A 23,110-nucleotide genomic window follows, 5' to 3' on the forward strand; every position below is an offset into this window, starting at 1 on the left:
AGCCCTGTGGCATCGCGTTACCTATGCGATACGTCCGCCTCCGCATTCAGCCCACGACAAACATCCACGCCATTCTTCGTCGACCGCCCTCACTCGCGCGATTCGACTGTCCCACGGCCGCTGCCACCCCCGGCGCCGCAATCATTGCCGTAACCACCGCGAAAGTCCTCACGACGAGGCTCGACGCTCGCCATGGCCGCCCGCAAGCTCCAGCAGGAGATCGACAAATGCTTCAAGAAAGTCGCCGAAGGCGTCGCGACGTTCGAGAACATATATGAGAAGATCATGCAGACGGGCAACCCCTCGCAGAAGGAGAAGCTCGAGGACCAGCTGAAGAAGGAGATCAAGAAGCTGCAGCGCTCGCGGGACCAGATCAAGACGTGGGCCGCCATGTCCGAGATCAAGGACAAGAAGCCGTTGCTCGACCACCGGAAGCTCATCGAGACAGTAGGCTGACCGCCGCCTCCCGGCATGATGGGACGCTGACATGTGACAGCAAATGGAGCGCTTCAAGGCCGTCGAAAAGGAGATGAAGACGAAGGCATACTCCAAGGAAGGCCTGCAATTAGCGTCCAAAATCGACCCCAAGGACAAGGAGAAGATGGAGATGGTCGAGTTCCTGCAGCAGATGAACGAGGAGCTGGAGCGCCAAATAGAGACCATCGAGACCGAGATCGAGACATTACATGCCAACGTCAAGAAGACGAAGAAGGGGGACAATTCCAAGGCGGAGCGCGTGGCAGAGCTGGAAGAGTCGGTCGAGCGGAATAAATGGCATCAGGGCAAGCTGGACCTGCTGCATCGAGCGCTGGAGAATGGCAATGTCGAGACAGAACAGGTCAAGGAGATTGAGGACAGCATCAAGTACTACGTCGAGAGCAATCAGGACCCCGAGTTCATGGACGACGACACAATATACGACGACTTCAACCTGCAAGAGGAGGAGGCCATCTTTGGCCTGGGCGAGAACCTGGACCATGTGTCTTCACACGAGTCGCAGTCGATAGCAGACGACACACCCGAGTCAGACGTGCGACCGCCAGCACCCAAGCCGAAAGCGACAGAGGCAGTACAACAACAGGCACGACGGCCCTCGACACAGATGAAGTCGCCATTACCAGCACTAGCAACATTGCACACGCCGTTACCTGGCGTCTCAAATACCACGGCCAACGCGATGAAGCCCGCGCCGATACCGACAAGGACGCCGGGCGAGCCCTTGAAGTACGCCTCGGCCGCCGCTGCTGCAGCCGCGAGCGATAAGAATGGAGTGGGCATTGCTCCTCTGCCACCACCACCGGGAGGGGCCGCAGCACAGTCAGGCCTTGTTCCTGGCGGCGCACGGGCAAGCGCAGCAAACTCCCCGGCAATAACACATTCCCAACTGGCCTCGCGCGCGCAGCCAGCCGAATCCGCACAAGCATCGCCAGCTCCCGCGGCAAGTATACCCGTGACGCCTGCTGCGGAGAAGGAGACCCTTTCGCGCGCCGTTTCGTCGGAAGACGCCTCGAAGTCTAGCAGAAGGACACCAGCTCCCGAGCCTGTAGAAGAGGAGGAGTCATCGGCTGCGACCCCGCCGCTAACGAACGGCGATTCCCATGCAGAAGAGGAGGAAGAGGAATCAGTGTACCATCTACCGTCGAGCCTACAGGACCTCCTGGACACGTTTGAGGCGACCAAGAATGACATATCCGCCTCTGCATCGAAACCTCCAAATGAGCACATGCTAGCAGCATCCATGGCCACCGCGCCGGACTCTGCGGATACTGAGGCGCCGCGCCACTACCGACCCCAGAATCCCTATCCGTTTACGCCCGCGCACTACCCGCAAGAGCCGTTGCCCATCTTCGATGATCCTCGCTTGTACTCCCGCATCGAGACGGACGCTCTCTTCTACGCCTTCTACTACCGCCAAGGCACGTACCAGCAATACCTGGCTGCAAAGGCACTCAAGTCGCAGAGCTGGAGATTTCACAAGCAATATCAAACATGGTTCCAACGCCACGAAGAACCAAAAGCAATCACTGAAGACTACGAGCAGGGGACGTACCGCTTCTTTGACTATGAGAGCACATGGTAAGCACCTAATTCCGTCCACCAGCCTCACGCGGGGCTACCGTATTACAAACTCGCGCCACGCCGTGCTATTTCTGCACGTCATACAGTGCTAACCTTATTGCAGGATGAACCGTAGGAAAGCTGACTTCCGATTTGCCTATAAGTTCTTGGAAGATGAGCTATGAGCAGTCGGCTGCTTTCTTCTTACCGACCCGCATGCTCGGCTTGGGGTAATTGAGTTCTGTATTAAGATTAAGTATTAGGTAGTCCTGGAATGGGTCCCGTCGAGGGCAGATGACTTTTGCTCTTCGGATCTTGAATCGCTTCCATCAGGGTATCTTCGGTGCGTATTAATGTCCGCCCGCAGGCACTCGACCGACCACGCGTGGTGTAAGTCACGGTGAGACAATTATGCATGGATCAAATAGCACTTATTGAGGCTCACCTGCCAAGTGCAGGCCCTCCGCCCGCGACAATTTGGCCGTCCAAGGATGTTGTAGCGGTCTGAGCGCCGGGCGTAATCTGACATGATGTGGCTAACGGCTGCGGAATGTGCTCAATTGGTCCAGACGACGTTACACTGGGTTCCGCCCCCAATCGGTGGAGCCTACAGGGCTGCAGGAGGAGGCTGGTCGCATGTCACTGGCCGCCTAAGCGAAGAATCCTTCCGCGACGTTCAAGCTTCAGTTACGCCCCGTTACGCCCGGCAGCACTAACTCGTGCATGACTTTGAGTTGAGCGGTTACTGCATCAATCATTTTACGGCATTCCTGCGCCGGTCCAAGTCCATCGGGTTGCGGGTTAATTGACCCACTTACAGCAGCAGCAGAGACAGACGAAGACAGGACGCGAGATGGGCGTTTGATGACGGCTAACCTACTTGGAGACGGGCGGTCAAGCAATGTTTGATCTCAATGCGTTTCGAAGGCATGTTGTCATCACAAGTGCTCTGATAATTTCAAGCGATCAAGCGGTCGGGTGCATTACCGAGAGCCAGCTGGAAGGGCCTGGAGTATCGCGAAACGACCATGTCAAACATGATAGACCTCAGGCCGATCGCTAGGCTCCAGGCCACGTTCTGCAGCGTAGCAGGGGTTCGTTCCTACACCGCGGAACGAAAGTACGCGAACAAGAGCCACGCATGCACATCCAGTCACACGGGGCCCATCGACCTACCCGCATGTGTGTTAATCGGTGAACCATGCCTATCATATATCCCGGTACACCAAGATCAGAACACCAACGTGTACGCATTGGACTATTCTAGCTATTTGCCTTGCCAAGCCATGACAACGACAAATGAAAGAGATGGTACAGTTCAATTAAAGTTGGATCGGGGCCTAGGGGTACTCGCCCTGCATCGCCATAAGACGACACAGATCTACCAGTGTCCTCGTTGTGCTTCCTACCTCTACACCTAGACCACTATTTCACCGCCTCAATTCTCCCACAGCATACGACAACATTAGGCCTTTTGATTCACCCGCGCCGCGACCAGACCCTACAATTCCATTTTCCGGTGACGGCACGGACACTAGGTCGTCAGCCCTATACCGATTAGTTGTGTGGGGTACCACCAAGCTGGTACTGGCTTCGCCTCGCCATCCTACGCATCCACCTCAGCAATCTTGGACTTCTATATTCACACATTTGGCCTCTGGCGTAGCAGTCCTTGTACAAGGAGATCGCAACGCTTACCAAAGACGCGATCGTCAAGCCCTGTCGAGCGAATCCACAACCTGATCCGACTTCTCGCCTTACGACACTTCTAACTTTGTTTCGTCATCGCCATGTTGGCACACTACGGCCCTCAGGGAGATGGCTTTGGGCGCCCGGACGGTTCATTCCCTCCGAAATACCTGTGAGTCGATGCGGTTCTTGAGGGTCTATAGCATAAGCTCTGGGGTGGCAGTGAAAGGTCTTTGCCGATATGAGGGAACGAGTTATCATGCTCGCTTCATATAAGACTCGAAAGCATGCCAGGATAGCAAAAGCAACAGCATCATCAACGACAACTTCTAACTCTGAGTTCATAGATCTCTTGAGCAAGTTCAACTTCGTCCCCGAAGACATACTTCCATCTCTAGTACAAGAAAGGCATCCAGACCAAACAAGCTACGCATCATCACTTCGCCCGTGGCGCCCGTCTATCGCCCTTCTAGCACTACAAGCCGTACGAAGAAGACGAAGACGATACGCCCGAAGCAGGAACAACCGCCTTCGCCCGCCATGTCTGGATACAGCGTAAGTCATACTCAATCTGTTCGTCGTCACTTGCTTTGACTAATAACACCAGTATTCTTCTTCTGACCAAGGGAACTACAACTATCAAACCTCTTACCCAGCTTCATCAGTACCTCAATACACACAATCTCAGATCAACACATACTACGCACAGTATCAATGTTACCCACCTCAACCGTACCAGATCATCCCAGACTACTACGTGCAACCTGTAAATGTTGCGCCGACTACTGGATATCAACAGCCAGTAGCTAGTGGGTATGACGTTGGAGGTTGGCAAAGTCACGGCGGTGATCTAGGGATGAGTTCTTCGCAAGTTCCGACTAGGTGAGCATCTTTACATCGAAACATGGTGTTGAGATACTAACTTCAAACCAGAAGCAGCAGTCGTACAAAGTAAATACCCCATCTCCCTTCCCCCCATTCCCATCCACTAACCAATCCACCCCACAGAACATGGACCTGCGACATCGCCTCCTGCACCTCCTCAGCAAACTTCACCCGCCTCGCCGACCTGCAACGCCACCAATCCACCGTCCACGGCGTAGGCACACCAGAGTACCCCTGCAACGTACCTCGTTGCAACCGCGTAGGCGACAAAGGCTTCACACGACGCGACCATCTAGTCGAGCACCTCCGCAACTTCCACCACATGGACATTCCTAAGCGGAGACCAGGGGAGCGAAGCGCCTTCCCCTTTGGATGGCCTGAAGGTGGCGCGGGAGGATCTCACCAGTGAGTCTACTTCACGTATGGGAGGGAAGCGGGGGACGGATGAGAAAGAGGAGGCGCTGATTGGGGTGTAGGGTTGACGAGGGTAGGTGGGAGGGGGCGGGGGGCCAAGAACAGGGTGAGGAGAGAATTGGTCAGCGTGTACGAAGTGGTGGGAGTGGGATTGTACGAGCACCCATTACTTCGACGACGTCAACGGTGTCGACAAGGAGTCGTACTACTACCGTTACTCGCGGTAGGATCGCCAAACGCCCGTCGAGAAGAGGTGATAGAGCGGGTGGCAGGAGCAGGGGTGCGAGTTCTAGTGCAGGCATCAGTCGTTTGAGCACTCAAACTGCACCGGCATCTGCGTCTTCAACAACGACGTTGTCCTGGTTGGACTTTCCGCAAGAGCAAGGCCTAGATTCCTCGTTACTTCAGCATCCGCTTCCACCACCACTACAACAGTCACAACAACAACTACTACTACTACTACAACAACGCCATGCCCTCTCCTTTACAAACGCGGAACTTGCCGAACAAGACATCTTGCTTGGTGGGACCGGAGACTTGTTTGCAGCACCGGCCCCTGACCCGGAGACATTCCACAGGCGGTGAGGCTTAAACGACGACATGGCATGGGGTTTCGGTTAGAGTACATGCGGTGTGCATTGATCTCTCGTTTATTTGCGTCTTGGTTATAGCATTGTTTGCACACTTTGTTTAGAGTCTTGGTTTGATTTTGTTTGCATAGCATCGCATGGTCCGGGCATATACATACATGATTCAGGCTAGGAGAACTAGAAACGGCTAGAACCTGAGAGGCGCTTTGGGAGTTTGTTGTTCTATTTTAGATTTTTCTGGCCTGGTTGCTCGCTCTACAAACAGAATACATATCAGAGTTTTTTGTTCGTTGATACGATGTTGTTGATCAATCGGGCCGGATGGCAAGACACAGTGTAAGCTTGTACATTGTCTATACGAGCAGACCAATCTCGATTGCGCAAGCAGCTATTCTGACGATCGTGCTGTCTAGGCAGGTACACTTCCTGCCTACCTCTACACGCATTGGCTGCCTAAAGACGTTAGTCAGCGGAGGTTGCCTTTGGACATCGTGACATCGTGTCTTCGAGGTGCTGCAAGAACGTTGACCGGTGCCCTGGCAGGATTGGCATCCTTGATGCTTGCTCGTGAATCCTGCTCGCGTATTGCGGAGGATCCAGATGCGGGTTGCCTACGGACTCGCCAACAATTGCTGTAAGTCGACTAGACAGGTGTGTTGGTGACTGCGCCGCATAAGCCTCGCTTGACCTGTCCATGCTCCCCACAACAGTCGCATTGTCTTGTGCGTAATGTGTGTGCGTGTGCGCTTTATTACCAAGCTGACGTCGAGGCGAAGAGGAAGGGACAGGGGATTTGGAATCCAACAATGAGGATGCATGAATGATGTGCATTCAACCCGAAGGAAGGGGTTGCGTGCGTGGCGGCTTGGTACTGTGCCGCATGAGCCTTGCAGGCTTCCTCATCTCCCACGTTGCGGCGTCTGCCTTGGATGCCGTCTACCGTTACGTCGGTGACGGGTATGTTCGGTTCACAGTCCTGCAATGAGATGCCGGGTCGCAAGAAGCACTGCTTTGATGGTGAAGTTCTGGGGGTTAAGAACATGGGTGCCGTGGTGCCGAGACCAACATTGCCGCTGTCATAGATAAGCCGATGCCAGGTGAAGCGAGGACGCTCACTCACCCAAAGCACACAAGTTCGCAGACCCTATGCACAATAGACTGAGCTTGTGATAAGGTTCTGTGCCGCATCCATGACCAACCCTAACACCTATGTCCGCGGCGCATCGGTTGCCAGATGGAGATTAAACCCGAGGCTGAGGTCGAGGTCCAGCAACACGTCTCAGCCCGAGCCGCGGGGAGCGATCCGCTGGCACAGTTCTGACTCCACGTGGTTGTGCCGCTTGTAACACACGGCGGGCGTGGGGCATTTGGCCCCGTGATCCTGCTGTCTATTCATATCCATCGAGAGATCCTGCGGTGCACCAAACGGTCGTGGGTTGCGCGAACGCTGTCTGCGCCGCAGCTATTTCCAACACTGGGCGGGTCGATGGTTGAGCCGCCGCATCGCAACACTTGAGCCTCAATCATGTCTTAGAAGGCCTTATCGGCCATCGGAGGTATGTGACGCCAAGGTAGGGCTGAGGGTGGTCGCACAGTGGTTGAGATGTTGTGTGCATCGCCCTCGCGACCGGTCCGTTGATGACTGTGCGCGGCTTCCTTCCGAGTGTATAATTAGTCGTTCAGGCCGTCAAGGTGAAGACCAAGTATTCGCCATGTGAGCTAGGTGTTCTGGCGCCCTTGATGCTACAAAATACATAGACGTGGACGAGCCAATCAGCGATGCGGCCATTTAGCTTACACAAGATCGTCGCGATGCGCTGGGTGTTTGCTGGATAACGGTGATTGCTGATTTACTACATACTTCGATATTGCCGGAAGGTAGGAAGAAAATTAGTAAGCATTGTCTGGAAGAAGACAGAACTGTAATGACGTAGGTCGTGGTTAGCGCACTTTGGGCAGCCATGGAATCGGGAGAGGTCGTATGGATGGATGAGCATCTGACACTTGCAAGTTGCCTCCTGCACCACCACACGTCCTCGTACCTTTGTAACCTATACCTTGGTTGACTTTCGCTCTGACTCATACTCATGTCTTTCACACCGCACTTATATTTCTACACAATCGGGTTCACAGAGTCTTTACCGTTTCAATAACTGCCTTCACCTTGTTTTCCCCGCTTGGTTCCGCCACACCCAGCAAACTTCAGCCTCCACAGGCATATATTATAGTTTCACCAGAACTTTATCAGCCATAACCCAAGATGCGCGACCTCCGAAAACAGGCTCTCGAGAGCCATAAGACTATGTCGCGCAAGGCCCGCTCGCGCGTCGTATCCACAACAGCCTCCAAGACGACGTCGGCAGCGGGCTCGCCAGCACAGTCGCGTGCCGCCAGTCGCAGTCGCCAGGACTCTTCAGACGAAGACGGCTTCAGCGACGGAACTGCTTGGAGGTGAGTTTCAGTCTGCGCATAACTTTTTTGATTTTCCCCACATCGCGACGGCACCGGTGACATCATCGCGTCTAGCCACCTTCGCGCGAACATGTACTGACATCCTCACAGCACGGCATCCATCGACGATGTACTCAACGGCGAAGATATCAATATACCTGAAGACGCGTGGAAGGCCGAGCTCAACACGCGCATCGAACAAATCACCAACCTCAAGCGCAGCAGCACCGAGGGGCGCACCGAAAGCCTGAATGCCTACGCACACGTACTCATGGCCCGCTATGCGAGGGATGAGGTTGAGGGACATGTGAACGAGCTCATCTCGTCGATGATTAAGAGCATCAGACAGGAGACGACGGAGGCTGAGGTTGTCAAAGCCCTAAAAGGTATGTACACGCGCAAACACTATAGATAGTCCTCTACTAACGCCCGCCAGCCCTCGCTGTCACTGCCGTAACTCTCGATTCCGATAGCATCTACGATGACGTTTCCGACCAACTCAAGCGATCGATACAGTCCTCCCCCTCAGTCGCAATCAAAGTCAACGCGATCCACACACTCGGCACAACTGCCTTCTTTGCTGGAGCCGGCGACGATGAGATCTTGGACATCATGAACCTCTTCATTGAGATCATAGAGTCAGACGGCGCATCTATCGACGCCCAGGACGAGGGCAATGTCGTGATTGCCGCTTTGGAAGAGTGGGGTCTCCTCGCAACCGAGATTGATGATCTGGAAGAGGAAACGGAGGCTGCAATGGAAGCGTTTGTCGAGCAGCTTGAGAGTGCCGACTCCGGTGTTCAGATTGCAGCAGGCGAAAACATTGCGCTCCTGTACGAAAAGTCCCTGACTCCACAAGAAGAAGACGAACAGGTGCAAGAAGAGCAAGACTCCGATGACCCAGAGCACGTCCGCGACGGCGAGCGGTTAGTCAAGCGCTACACAGTCTGGCGAAGACAGGACCAGCTCCTACACACACTCGATGAGCTCGCCAACGTTTCGACACGCCGCATATCCAAAAAGGACCGCAAAGCACTACATTCGTCCTTCGCGGACATCCGCAACTCCGTTGAGAAGCCGTCGCGCGGCCCCGCATATTCCACCGCTCTTCACGAAGAGACTGGCAAGGCCTACGGGGCAGGCAGGATGAAGGTCAAGATCAACAAGAATGTGGAGGTCAGAATCGACAAGTGGTGGAAGTTGCAGAGGCTGAACGCACTGCGACGGACACTGCAGGGTGGTTTCACCTATCACTACGAACACAATGAGCTAGTATCGACAGCTCTCCCTTTCTCCATGTCGGCAAGACGATAATGTTGTGCGCATAGAGATCATATTTTGGCGTTGGCATCAGCTCGAAAAGTGCTTCTATTATTACACGCGTGGATACCTGGTTGTAAATGGCGTTTTTGAGCTTACTATTATTTTCGGAATGGATGAGATCGGTGGGCAAAGAGGAGTAGATTTGCGCCTGGAAGTCTAATAACATCAAGATGCATATACCATGACAGTATTACTGACCGTTCGGGTGATGTTTGCGAGTTTAGCGCTGAGGCTTGCCGTGTAGCTTTCGGAGTGTAGCTAAGACGAAGCCCGGTCACTGCCCCGCGTTGCCCCTCATCGCGAGCATCATGTCAATGTTTACAAGACACAACAAGCTTAAGAAAGCTCCTTTACCAGTGATTATGCTGTCAAGACGAACCATGTTGTTGTACAAATATAGTGAAGTCTCCTTAAAGAATCTGGTCAACCTGGTTGCGCCTGCCAAATGTCGTACGGATGTGTAAAGGCGGGCTTGGCGCGGCATGAAGCTGTAGGCTGTAGCTTCCGTAGAAAGTTCTGGACAGCTATCACCGTGCTTTTCTTCAGCCTCGCACATAAACTCCGACTCCTGCAACTCTGTCGATATCCTCAGTGCTTGACCATTGATATCCTTCGCTCATACTACGACATACCCATCAGACATCTATAGCGATTCCGCGATCATGGCTGACACGAGTAAGTAACTTCAAGACAAGCCTATCTATAGGGTTTGAGAGCCCAAGAGAGTCTTGCTAACAAGCTTCAGAGCGCCCTCGCGTCTTCTTCGACATCGCCATCGGCGGCGTGAAAGCCGGCCGTGTTGCTTTCGAGCTCGTACGTTCCCCAACTTCCTGTACTTTGCACGCGCATACATTCCAATCCGCTCAAACACAAAATCTAACAGCTATTCAGTACAGCGACATCGTTCCCAAGACCGCCGAGAACTTCCGCGCACTATGTACCGGCGAGAAAGGCGAAGGCGCATCCGGCAAGCCGCTGCACTACAAGAACTCGGGCTTCCACCGCGTCATCAAGGGCTTCATGATCCAGGGCGGCGACTTTACACAGGGCAACGGCACAGGGGGTGAGAGGTAAGCTGTGGCCGTACGAAATGCATGTGAGACATGCGCTGACTGGGTATCTTCACCTCTGTAGTATATATGGGGAGAAGTTCGAAGACGAGAACTTCGAGAAGGTCCACGACAAGCCGTTCTTGCTTAGCATGGCGAACGCGGGTCCAGGAACAAACGGCTCCCAGTTCTTCGTTACCACCGTACCCACACCGCACCTCGACAAGAAGCACGTCGTCTTCGGCGAAGTCATCAACGGCAAGAGCATCGTGCGCCAGATCGAGAACCTCAAGACGCAGAGTGGAGATAAGCCATTCCACGACGCGACCATCATCGACTGCGGCGAGCTCACCGGCGAAGACTACGACAAAGCGACAGAAAAGATCTCGGACGCAACCGGCGACCCCTACGAAGACTTCCCCGAAGACCAAAAGGCCAGCAGCGACGATGAGTGGAAAGGCGAGGAGATACTCGAGATCGCTACCAAGCTAAAAGACATGGGCAACGACGCGTTCAAGAAAGGCGACCTCAAACTAGGCATTACCAAATACTCAAAAGGTATCCGCTACCTCCACGAGTACCCCGCCCCTCTCGACGACGACCCCGCAGACCTCTGGCCCAAACTTCAGGCCCTGAAGATCTCCCTGTACTCCAACAGCGCGCTGTTGCAGAACAAGACGGGTGCATATAGTGACGCGGCGGAGAGCGCGACCAAGGCGCTGGACATTGAGGGTATCACGGACAAAGACAAGGCAAAGGCGCTCTTCAGGCGGGCGCAGGCCAAGGCAGGAAAGAAGAACGAGGACGAGGCGTTGGCAGATCTGAATGCGGCGCTCAAGCTTGCGCCCGGCGACGCGGCGATTGTCAAGGAGTTGGATGTAGTGAAGAAGAGGGTGCAGGCGCGGAAGGAGAAGGAGAAGAAGGTCTATCAGAATGCCTTCAACTTCGATTAGCCGTCAGATCATGATGCTTGTGAGAGGTGTGGGGGTTGCAAGCAATGCAGAGAACAGTAGGGAATAGGGACAGATACCAGTGTAGTCATTAGTATAATGAACAGTATTCTATACAAGTACTACTCTCGACCAACACAACAGTCATCTCACAGATCGTGGAACAGATTTTCATGACAAACAACCACATTGATATCTATGCATAACCCCAAACTTTGCAAATGCTATGTACACCCAAAAGAAACGTACCTCGTCAACCCGTTCATCCCCTCAACCGACCTAAAATGCCCTACTACCTGCCAGGCTACCCTGTCATGCCAACCCCCTAGAATGAAAATCTAAATGAATCAAAAAAGACCCCCAAGACCAAGACGATAAACAAACAAGTCATCGCTCTAACGCGCCATATGTGTAAAAACGTCAAAACTTTCGTCGCGAGTAGTAAACATGGTTCAGGTAAAAACGTCGTCCCAGAACCAGCCTCCGCCTTTGTTGTTGTGTTATGCCCATGCCATGCCATGCAAGCGTTTTTTGTTGCGTCAAACGTGCGTCTAGTCCACCCAAAACGCAAGGCGATGCAACATGTGAGTGTGTGTATGAAGTACAAGCTTTTAGCTTTTTTTGATAATTGCCAATCCAATAGATTTGGTGGCCGCCCTGGGACAGAACAGAGACAACGAGCGAAAAGAGTTTTCCGAAAGCAAGATATCCACTACGATGGACTCGCTTTATCCAAAAGTTCACCCGCACTCTTCCTCCTCTTGATTTCGCGTCTAGCAATCGCGCGCGGACTCTCGGTAAACCATCCATGGAGTCAGAATTCCTCGTCGCGGTCTTCGCCGCGGGTGGTGTGTTTGCCGCGCATGCTGCCCATGTTGTCGTTGTAGCTCTGGTGGCCGCCGAGGGCGCTGGTCCCGCGTTCGGCGCTGCGGTCGCGATCGCGGTCCTTGTCTTTGCCTTTGTCTTTGCGGTTTTCTTTGTCACGTTCCTTGTCTTTCTTGTCCTCTTTCTCCTTGTCTTTGTCCTTGCGCTTGCCTTTGCGTTGGAAGGGGAGGACGCCTCGGAAGCCGCGTTCCTTCTTCTCCTTGGTGGCTTTCTCGGAGAAGGCGGGGAGGGCGGTTGTGTACTCCTCTTCTGCGATGCTGCCGCTATCGCTGTTTTCCATACTCTGACCGCCTGCTGAACGAGGTGGTCTTCCGACGAGCGAGTTTGTGGATACAGCGGCAGGTCTTTGTTGGTTGATGTGAGAGTTTGGATTGCTGTAGTTGAAGGACTGTGTAGAGGTAGATGTAGATATCGTGGTCGTGGTCGTCGTTGTCAAGGCTTGTGGGTAGGAAGGCGCAGGGGCCATGTGAAGACCATCGCTAGACCCCGGTGGTGTATCCTCGGTCGCGGATGCTGATGCACTGGCCGAAGCAGACGCGGACTGAGAGGCATTTACCGAGTCGTTCCCTGACGGCGTGTATTGACCAGACCATTGCTTCTTCGCAAAGGGGTTCGTGTAAGATATGGTGGCTGAGCTGTTGCTCTTCAAAGAGCTCTGAGATGCTGAGATGCTCGAATTTTGCTGATGCCGTGCCCGAGGTGGTGGCTGCATTGTGATGGGTGTGCTGGTAGACGAAGACGAATAGTCATCGCCGCCGCCTGGAGATAGCGGGGTTTCCTCCATCTCTTCTTCCAGTATTGGTCCACGATTCCTCGTTGCTGCACCTCGTGACGTGTCGATTTGCGCCCCTTGTAGCTGCTCCACCAACTCTTCCCACTTGACACTCAGTGACGATGACGGCCGTTCGGCAGGTTCAGCGCGGTTCAGGCAGTCCTTGGTGCGCTCGCTGAGAGACAGACAGATGTTGTGGAAACGGAGGAGATCACCGTCCGTGGCTTGTATGTCAGGAGCACTCTTCTGTGTGTTGTCTAGCCAGAGGTTGACTAGCATTGCAAAGTTGCGGGAATGATCGATGAGGTATGGCAATGATGGGAACCCTTCTTTGAACGTCGGAGGCAGACGATGAAGAATGGCAATCGGAGTACTGTACGATGGTGGTATCGGTGGTGCGGGTTGCGACGTGGTCGATATTGAGCAGATATCGTCGAGATACTTCTTGAACTCTTGCCGATGCGTGGTGAGAAATTGGTTCATGGGCTCCATCCATGCTTCTTTGGTGCCAAATGAAGACATGTTCGCCAGACCTTGCAGTGACTTTGCAATGAGTGTGAACGTTCTTCGAGCTTTGACCTTGGGGTGATCTAGATGACTGTTAGCGAGATGGTTAAAGCAGAAGTGGAGAACTTCGCACCTTTCAGTAAGCCAAAGAGTTTCGGGTTCAGCACCGCTGGAACGAAGAAGCGCAAGAACAGGAAGCCAGAGACACTGCTGTACTGCACCGTCCGGAGGTAGTCTCCATAGCGGTCGTCAGCACAGGCACGGATATGCCTGAAGATCAATCTCAGCTCCTGTGGACACCTCGCCACGGAGTTGTAGATGGCTCGCCAAACTTCTTCAGTACAGTTGATCAGCCGTCTCCAGTTCCGGTCCAGTTCATGTTGTGAAGTGACCTTGTTTGGATCAACCTCACAATCAGGATCCTTGGTGTTGATCTCTCTCAGCTTCTCGCTCAGGGTCTCCTCCAGGTACTCTTTCCCAAGTCGCTTCATGTGCAGATCCAGCGACTTCGTAAGCAAGGTGTTACCGCGGAAGAGCAGATTGGCCTCCAGTTTGGCATTGTTGCCCATGTCGCGAACGAAGAGCTCGCGGTCGCTCGCAGAACCAAATGTGGCCAGCGAAGATTCATTCGATTCACTTGATCCCAGCCTTTTACTGAACCGTAACCGACTCGCAGGTGACTCTTTCAATGTGCCATCGATCTCTTCTTCAACCAGCGCGCATATCCACTCGCCAGCTGCTCCGGACACCTGGAAGATGTTCAGCAGGTATTCTGATAATCTTCTGAGCTCGTTCGGGATCATCTGGGCAATCTGGAGTGTTATCCCATTGGAAAACCTGTGAAGAAGTTCCGAAAGTGGATAGTAGTCGCGAGCCATGAGAATCGCGCATTCCTCGCTGCTGACTTTGACGAGTACCTCACCGACACTGTTTCCATACATGTTTATAAGCGGCCACCACTTCTCCATCTCTTGATTCGGGCCGAGGTCGTCCAGATAGATGTCGGTTTTCCCTACAGTCTGATCGAAAGAGATGCCAGCGTAACCACCTTCGGAGACATATGGATCGGAGTTGGTGGCCTCGAAACCGCTTTTTTCGGTGCGGTTGTAGCTCGGCGGTCGCTTTTTCAGGAGTAATGAAGCGGTGTGTAGAGCGGGTAGATCCAGGAATTCAAACTCTTCTCTCCAAAACGGATTGTTGCCCTCGCTCTTGACCGTGGTTCGTGAACGGGTCTCGCCATCTAGCAGCACTTCAACGAGATATCCACCCGGGTTGGTTGTGGCAGACGATGACGGTCGTATCGGGGTCGTTCCGTTGCTATCCGAGACCTTGGGGCTAACAGGCGGGATCAGTTTCGCTTCAATGACCCTTACAAACAATGACTTCTCCATGCGGAACATGTCTTGGGTGCCGAAAGATGGTGACAAAGTGCCCTCGTCGGTCATGGCATCCGGCGACTTGGGGCCATATAGTTGCGGAACGGTGAAGGCACGCAGGAGGACTATCCAGACCTCGTACAGAACTCGTGACTCTAGCGATAGGAATATGGGACGCAGGATTGTTAATGCAGGGGAAGAAGCAGCGGTATACTGGGGATATATGGCAATGCAAAATTCGTTATCCAAAACGGAGGGATCCAAACGCTGAACGGCGCATCGGGAAAGCTGGGAAAGCTGAACGGTGGAAACAAGGGTGACATCGGTGTCGGAGTAGAGCTTGAGCTCTCCGTTCTCACGGAGCGTGCACGACACTCTTCTCCAGCGGCGGGATCCGTGGCTCTGGACTCTGTACGCCTGTGGGCGTCCCCCTTGCCCGTTGTTCTTGGCGGTGCCTGTATTGCTGCTGTATGTCACACTGGTGTCCCAGTAGATCATCTTGCCGACTTTGATGATGGGCGCTTCCTTCTTGGGCGAGTCTTTGAGCAGCGACACCTCGGAATGCCGCCGGCTGTCTGGCAGGCGGCGCTCAATCATGACGGGCGCCTGGGGCTTGGCCATCCTGTTCTGGATGCCCTTGGGACGCATGGGCGACCAGCACAAGAGGGCGGCGAACCACGAGTCGAACTCTTCCTGGGTCGGCGGGCGCAGATGGACTTCGAGCTTCGAGTTGTGGACGACGACGTGGATGTAGGCCGTGTAGGCTTCGCCGTCGTATGCGCTCTTGACATGGCAGCCGCGGAGATCGGGGATGAGGGTGCGGGTGTACGACGTGTCGTTCTTGGGCTCGTAGACCAGGCTGCCGGCCTCGTCGTTGATGTAGCAGTACGACAGGCCCCAGGGGTTTGGTTCGCCGCGGCGGAAGGCCAGCAGACCCTGCATCTTGCCGCACGTGGAGCGCATGAGGGCCTTGAGCTTCTTAGCGTCGGAGGCCGGGACCGGCGAAACCCACGAGTCGGGCGGGACATTGGAGGGCGAGAGGACGGGGGAGGTGGAGCGGTGGGCGGCCTGCTGCTGTTGCTGCTGCTGCTTGGTCAGGCGGCTGCGGCTGTTGGTGCTCGAGGTCCGGGGCGGCTGCTGGGGCGGGGAGATGGTGGAGATGTGGCCGATGGAAGTGACGACGGACTCCTCGAGGCTCTGGTAGTTGCTCTGGTTGCTGGCGACGGAGCCGATGCGGTGGCGGCCGGAGCCAAAGACGGACGAGGGCGAGCGCTCGCGGGTGCTGCGCTCCTCGAGGGTGCGGGTCCGGGGCCGTGTCTGCTCGCGCGCATTGCGGTACTCGGAGTCGCTCGAGGCGCGGGCGACGTACTGGCGCGGGTTGGCGGTGCGCTGCGAGTTGCTGAGCTGGCTGTTGTGGGAGCGGGGGCTGTTGGGCGGGGACTGGAACGTCTGCACGGGCAGGCCGTCCTCGGGGATCGTGGCCGTGGCCGTGTTCGTCGAGGTGGTGGTCGTCTGCGAGGGCGGCGGCGGCGGGTCGTCGGGGGTGACGGTGCGGATGGTGTGGGCATGGCGGACGTCGTCGCGCTCGTGGAGGGAGTAGACGCCCTGGGCGGCCTCGGAGGCGCTCACCTCCCTCCGGCTGCGTCGCTGCTGCGTCTGCTGGTCCATGGATGCGGACCGCTGCGGTGTCGTCTGCTGCTCATTGACACACGACAGGCGGCCCGGCTCTGGCAGCTGGTAGCCGTGGCGCTGGCGGGACTTGGGTGACGGCGGACGAGGGCGGCGGGGGCGCGGCGGGACTGGCGTCTGGTGTCGTGAGGCGCATCGCAGGCCTCGTTGCGCGGGCAAAATGGTCTGTCGTTAGGTAGTCAGAGGCCCACCGCCAGCCCTAGCGAGAGCCAACATGGCCACGACTAGCACCCAGCCTTGGCGCCGCTGAGATGCATCGCTAAATCACCGCGCCCCGGCCCAAGCACCGCGACGCCAGCTGACGACTCTACCCAGCTGCGCTTGGGTGCCCAACGTCCCTGTGCCCGACGTCTCATCTATCTGCTTCACCGATTCTAGAATCGACATGTATGCAGGGGAGACGACTGTAGATCACAGCATAAGATAACACGCAACATATAACTAGCATTCTCTCAGCATTCTCCGCATTCTCAGCATTGGTATCGAACAACTACTGCAAACGGCGCCTCGTGGATATCTGAACCTCCCAATAACCCCACTGCCTGCCTATAACCTTCCAACATTGTAAATCAAATTAATCCATTTCCGTGTCCATGCTTCTCACTTGAACGGGGGCTTGTCAGCCGCGCTCTCTTCCACACTCGCCGCGCTCAATGGCTGCGAGCGCGCACCGCTGAGGTCGCCCGAGTGCGTCTTGCGCAGCGCCTGTCGCATCGTTTCAATTTGCACTGGCAGCTCTTCGCCCGACGCTGGGTGTGGGCTGCCGAGCACGACAGGTGACGTAGGACTCGCCGGTGACCGCGTGCGCGACAGGTCCGCGTGCTTTGGCGAAGCTGCTCCGCTTGTGGTTGGGGGCGAAGACGCCGCAGACCGTACTGGCGAGGGCGATCGGTTCGCTGTCGACGAGAGGCTCATGAACTGCAGAGCCTCCGTCGACGTGGCGCCCAACACTTCCTGCCTGTCGTGCTCAACATGCTCTGCCTGCACTACGTCTGCAAATGAGATGAAGCTCAAGCGCCGGGGATCCGCCGTGTCCAGCGAGCCGTATCCGGGTGCTGAGTCTGGCACGTCAGCATGGCTGGACGCCACGGATTCTGTGTGAGGGAGAGGTGGCGAGTGCAGGGAGTCGGTTATGCTGCCCGCAACTGCGACGGCGGCTGGCTGATGCGCCGTGTGTGTTATAATCTCCACCTCGTCGGGGTTGAGGTGGTTGTCGGTGATTGCGAGTGATGTCGCATCCAGCGCAGGGGGTATGTGGTCTTCCGTCTTGATGTGGGCAGGCACGTCGGCTGAGGGCTCGGGCTCCTGTACATTGCGCTCGAAGATGAGCGACGAGGCGGGACTGTGAAGGCCGGGCGACGTAGAGCGGATGCGCCGTCCAGGTGATGCGCCAATGGGCAGCATGCGCGGGCTTCCTCGCGGCGATGCTCGTTGCTCGGGCGGTGACATCGGGGGTGAGGGGAGCAGTGTCGGGGTCGCTGTTGTTGATGCGCTCTCTGTTGGCTGTTTACCGGCCTCTGGATCCTTCTTCTTGCCTAGGCCCAGGAGTTTCTTTCCCTTGCTCAGGATGCTGCCATCGTCGGTCGACTTGGTCGCGCTCGATGCGGGTGCGACGGATGCGGGCGGGTTGGGCTGCTGAGGGGCTGCGGCTGCCGTGTTGGTTGCGCTCATGGTGATATCTGCTCTGTTCGTGTCGCGAGGTGGAAAACAGCGCAAGAGGCGAGATGGGCGCCCTATACAAGAAGCTGCGAGTCGGGCCTATGGCAAGCAATAAACCTGTCCCTGTGTCGTCACGCGGTGGCTATCGTCGCTTTCCAAGTTCAGGGAAGTTGCCGAGTGGGATACACCCTTGACCTTTAATCAACAGGCCTTGGGCTCTCTTGCGCTACAGTGAATGATATCAATACGCTCAGTGGTGGAAAATGACAAGGAATTCAATCAGACTGTATGAGTGAAGTTTGCACGTAGTATAGCACTGCGCAGGTCTGTGTTGACAATCTCCTCTTCCTCGTGCTTTGGGTTGTTGATCGTCACGGCGTGCTGACGTATGCCCAAGACCCTGAATGTGCCTGGGAGACTAGAACGCTTCCCCTAGCTCATCTCGCGCGCCCGCTGTCCAATGCCTTGCCAATGCCCGCCAACAACAACGCCTTTCAACGTGCGACGAGTCTCGCTCAGGTTTCAGATCAAACGTATACCATCATTTCCGCTCGCTGATCGAAATGCCAGTCTTCTATGCTTGGTGACGGCACAGTTCATTGGCACGGCCTGTTCGCTCTCCGGATCCCTCCATGCGCATGCATGCAGGACATTCACGTTGAGTGACCTCTGCGCTTCCATCATGCTTCCACGCTTTTCTTCTCCGCGGTCCCCTCCATGTGGTCGAACCAAGTTCTTGTGATCGCTCACCAGGCCTCGATTACCATGGCTAACATCCCTGCTCCCGATCGAGAGTTCGACATTACGTCGACAGTTTATGGCAAAGCCCCAACAATCGGGCGAGTCTCGTGGACGCAGAATTTCTCACGGTTCATGCTTGGTTCTGACGCACTCGCAAGGCAAACTCGTCCAGTCAGCTCCAAGCCGCGCCGTGGGGCTGCTCGCTTCGTAGTGGCTGAACCCGCCAAACACCAACAATTGGACTAGCCGCGGGTAATTACATTATGGGGGGCCAGACACGGTATCATCCCTTGGTGGCATAGCATCACAAGCCGTCCCCGCCTCACGTATATGCTAAGTGCATGGTCAAATCCTCATCATACTCCCCAGGTTGCAGGCATCATCCATCACGGCGCCCCAATACAAACCTGCAGAAAGCACGTGAACGCGTTCGACCGCACCTCACTCCAGAACCTTGTTGAGATGAGATCCGTCATCAACTGCGCCGCATCGGCTTTCGCCATTCTGGTTGGCCTACCACTTGCGCAAAGTTTATCGTCTGCGCCTGCATGACCTGACACGCAGGAGTCAGTAGATGCCGGTGTCAGCTCAGCAGCACAACCGAACTCCGTGAAGAAGTGGTACAACTCCCGGAAATAGCCATCAAATTCAACAGGAGGGTGAACGTACGCAGTAGCTAGATCGATTGGCCATCATCGCTCTCCATCATTTCACTTCTCCAATATACAACATCCTAGCTGGAATCACAAGTACTAATCACAGTGACTGTACCGTCTGACAGATACTGATATGACATGGGTACAGACTGACGCCCATGGTGGTTGCCGGTCGTGGGGTATACGGATTTGCGGATGCCGAGAAACGCCCTGCTCGACTAGGTATTCAAGATGATCGTGGCGCTACCAAAGCGCAAGTCCCCAGCCCGTGGTTTACCTCGTGGCTCGCCAAGTGTACGGGTATTCCCAGTCTTTCGATTCATGATCAGCCCGTGCCGGGCATCGAAACGAGTCTTGGTACTTCGTACCATACACTTGACGGTAGGTCGTCCATACCCTCATTTACGAACGTCCATTCCATACTGCGAATACCGCTACAACGTCACGATTCCGATGCCGGGCAAGAATGGGTGCAGTCAAGATGTTCAGCCCAAACGATCTACGGCCCACTATTGAAATCACAGCTTTCGTCCTGGTGGCCCTCTCGACAGTAGTGATCGCTGTTCGGTTCGTTTTCTATACTCATTGTTCTACCCTTGTCCCATTGTGCTCATCAATATTAGGTTCTACGTGCGAGGATGGATCATCAGAAAGGTTAATCTAAGTGACTACTTAATGGCATCGGCATTAGTAAGTTGAAACCAGGTTATGGACTGTCATATACTAAACGACCGTGGGTCTTCACTTGGGGGCTTTGCGCCTGCAACCATTATCAGTTGTTATTTGGTTCCGGGTTTGATTCTAACCCAGGCGTCAGATCAAAGGTGAGGATAAGTATTTTTGAAGTATCGGGCGTGCTACAGCAACATGCTAAGCAAATCACAAGGTCAAAGCAGAGCAGTTGAAATTGGACCGCTACGCCTTAGGTGCTGTAGCAACATGTAAGTAGCTGTGTCGGCAAACACAAGACCATTCTGACTGTTGGAAGGGTACGCATACCATATCGGTTATCAGTTCATCATGGGTCTCATCAAGCTCTCAATACTGGTCTGTAAGTATATTCCTTGACTACGTTGCCCAAATGCACGTCAATCTAATCCCTACAACTCCAGTCTACCTCGGCTTTGCAACCCAACGAACCTTTCGAAGACTAGTCCATATATCGATCGTCATCGTCACCGCTGTTACGATCGTATTGATCTTTATTATCGCCTTTCAATGTCCTAAAAAGCCTTCCGTCGCTTTCGGCGCTGCTATATTGCGAGACAGGGGCTCCATCCACTGTTTCGACTTGAAGATCATTCTGTACTGGCAAGCAGGCTGGAGTATCGGATCCGACGTCGTCATTCTACTTCTTCCCATGCCCCTCCTGTTTTCACTGCGCATGCGAACAGCCAAACGCTTTTCAGTCATAGCCGTGTTTGCTGTGAGTCTGCTCATCCCAATAGCATCTGTAGTACGGCTTTGGGGGCTTAATCTGTGGGCAAACAGCGGGTCGCACGCTCGGTACTACGGCGGATACATCATCTTCTGGTAAGTAAATTTTGTACAGAACGTAGATCTAAGACAGCTACTGATCGCACTCTAGGTCCCAAGTCGAAATCAACACAGCCATCATCTGCGCATCAGCACCATCCATCCAACCTCTCTTCAAACGCATCTTGAACCGAATACTCGGCTTCCGCCAATCCCGCAGCCCTTACTACTACTACGGGGCGCGCAGCTCGCTTCCCGGACTACCTGCCGTGGAAATCGACAGAGACTTGCGATTCCGTAGAGACAGCATTAGTACCCTGGAGATGCCGACGCGGGCCTGTTGTCCAGCCAAGGAAGATGCAGATGACGGAGTTCGGGACCGAATTGGTATTGGTCATCCTGCGGAAGAAGAAGAGCTCAGGGCGCGTATTCGTGCGCTTACAAGTCCGACGCCTGTGTTTGTTCGGCCTGTGTCGCTGGCTTCTGGACCGACGATTCCCGACTCCAGTGTGCCGGCAATACTACCAGAAAATCCGCAAGGCTCTCTGCGCTGATCAGAGGCAGTATTTGAGACCTCCCAATTTTACAAGAGTGTAAGATCAGCTACGCGCAGAAAGCTTCAGGGCCAGATCTCAAAGCAAGCGCGCAACCATGGAGTTCTTACGCCCTGTCCAGCCATGCAATACAAGCCAAGACCGGATTTCACTGTTCATCTTACCTGTCAGCGACCAACACCGCTCGCTCGTGGGCCAACCTGGTTCTCGGCTGAGATAAGCCGCCCCAGAACGTGGAGTTCAGTGTAACTATCGGTTACGCGATTAGTATTCGAGCCAGACTGATTTGTCGAAACTGTAATGATACCCCCGCGGCTTGGAGCATGTTCTTGGGCAGAGAGGGGAATCGATATTCCTGATCCGTTGTATGCGGACGAGAAGGGAGAAGGCGTCCAGATGGAACAGCAGCATTTGCGCCTTGGATTGATATTGGGTGAGAGGAGATGCATGCGTCGGCACTGTTGGTTGCTTTTGGTTGCGAGGTACCATTCCAAATCGTGGCGCCGGCTCGAAGTCCGGTCATTGCGTAGACTGCAGGCGGCGTCGCGTCGCGTCGCGCTCGAGCTCGAGCTCGAGCTGAGCACTAATGGGTGGTTGGGGGAGGCGGAAGGGAGGTGGTGGAATTCCCAGACGTTGATGGCGCCTACTCAGAGGATAGAGTGTACCAGGGCCTTTCTTGGTTTAGACTAGTCATCGAGATTGTGCGTTGGTATACGGCATCTCGATAGCTTTGATGATGATGCCGACTTAACCCCGATGACGCACCTATCGCCGAGCTACAGATCTGGACCCACCTTCCTCAACGGTCCAGCCTCCTGTCTTCCTTCCCACCAGCTCTACAAGTCGGCGTTCAAACAAAAGCCCTACATCGCCGTCTCATCAAAGCTCTTCGCCGTCCTCGACAATGCGGCTCTGGCCCTGACTAACTCCAGATGGGGAAATTCTCGCGGCGGCTATGCTTTACTCGGGGACCCTGCATATACATTTCATGAGAAGGGTCTAGCGTCAAACCACGCTTCGATCTGACATTTATCGCACCACAACAATTCCACGTCACAACTTCCCTCAATGTCACGGTGATACTAACAGAAACGTTCATTAATGCGGATTGCTAGTAACGGTCGCGATCGGGGAGTTTCCCTTTTTGAATGCGCGGCTGTGGGGTTGCCGCTGCTTTTTGCTGCTTTGGATGGGTGGCAAAAGGTACCGATGCTCGCGGTTTGGATCGGAGGATATGTTTTTAGACGGCGGCGTGAAGATCGCGGGATTCGCACGGATTGCGCGGTGCTGGGGGTTTTGTATGCTTGGTTGGCGAGAGAGAAGTTGGTTGCGACTGTGTTGAAGAGTTGGAATGATTGGAGGGGCTGGGCTAAAGGGTCGCCTGGT

At 54.7% G+C, this 23,110-nt stretch overlaps 6 protein-coding genes across 6 annotated transcripts; 4 read left to right on the plus strand and 2 right to left on the minus strand.

Moving 5' to 3' along the window:
• Positions 1–192: 192 nt before the first annotated feature.
• On the plus strand, positions 193–2,243 carry J4E92_003645 (uncharacterized protein; the record flags this gene model as incomplete). Its single annotated transcript, XM_051495041.1, has 3 exons — positions 193–447; positions 497–2,076; positions 2,183–2,243. The coding sequence occupies 3 exons, from the start codon at positions 193–195 to the stop codon at positions 2,241–2,243; spliced, it is 1,896 nt and encodes a 631-aa protein (XP_051355334.1).
• Positions 2,244–4,287: 2,044 nt separating this feature from the next.
• Positions 4,288–5,041, plus strand: J4E92_003646 (uncharacterized protein; the record flags this gene model as incomplete). Its single annotated transcript, XM_051495042.1, has 5 exons — positions 4,288–4,302; positions 4,436–4,556; positions 4,602–4,629; positions 4,681–4,698; positions 4,756–5,041. 5 exons carry the CDS (start codon positions 4,288–4,290, stop codon positions 5,039–5,041), a joined length of 468 nt encoding a protein of 155 aa, XP_051355335.1.
• Positions 5,042–7,896: 2,855 nt separating this feature from the next.
• J4E92_003647 (uncharacterized protein) lies at positions 7,897–9,401 on the plus strand (the record flags this gene model as incomplete). Its single annotated transcript, XM_051495043.1, has 3 exons — positions 7,897–8,087; positions 8,199–8,473; positions 8,524–9,401. The coding sequence occupies 3 exons, from the start codon at positions 7,897–7,899 to the stop codon at positions 9,399–9,401; spliced, it is 1,344 nt and encodes a 447-aa protein (XP_051355336.1).
• Positions 9,402–10,072: 671 nt separating this feature from the next.
• On the plus strand, positions 10,073–11,412 carry CPR6 (peptidyl-prolyl cis-trans isomerase cpr6; the record flags this gene model as incomplete). Its single annotated transcript, XM_051495044.1, has 4 exons — positions 10,073–10,085; positions 10,156–10,223; positions 10,302–10,480; positions 10,545–11,412. 4 exons carry the CDS (start codon positions 10,073–10,075, stop codon positions 11,410–11,412), a joined length of 1,128 nt encoding a protein of 375 aa, XP_051355337.1.
• Positions 11,413–12,223: 811 nt separating this feature from the next.
• Positions 12,224–16,617, minus strand: J4E92_003649 (uncharacterized protein; the record flags this gene model as incomplete). Its single annotated transcript, XM_051495045.1, has 2 exons — positions 12,224–13,656; positions 13,707–16,617. 2 exons carry the CDS (start codon positions 16,615–16,617, stop codon positions 12,224–12,226), a joined length of 4,344 nt encoding a protein of 1,447 aa, XP_051355338.1.
• A 621-nt stretch (positions 16,618–17,238) lies between these two features.
• On the minus strand, positions 17,239–18,309 carry J4E92_003650 (uncharacterized protein; the record flags this gene model as incomplete). Its single annotated transcript, XM_051495046.1, has 1 exon — positions 17,239–18,309. The coding sequence occupies one exon, from the start codon at positions 18,307–18,309 to the stop codon at positions 17,239–17,241; it is 1,071 nt and encodes a 356-aa protein (XP_051355339.1).
• Between the last annotated feature and the right edge of the window lie 4,801 nt (positions 18,310–23,110).

Source organism: Alternaria infectoria, assembly GCF_024043175.1.
Source record: "Alternaria infectoria strain BMP 0036 chromosome Unknown scaffold_4, whole genome shotgun sequence".
Lineage (NCBI taxonomy): Eukaryota > Fungi > Ascomycota > Dothideomycetes > Pleosporales > Pleosporaceae > Alternaria > Alternaria infectoria.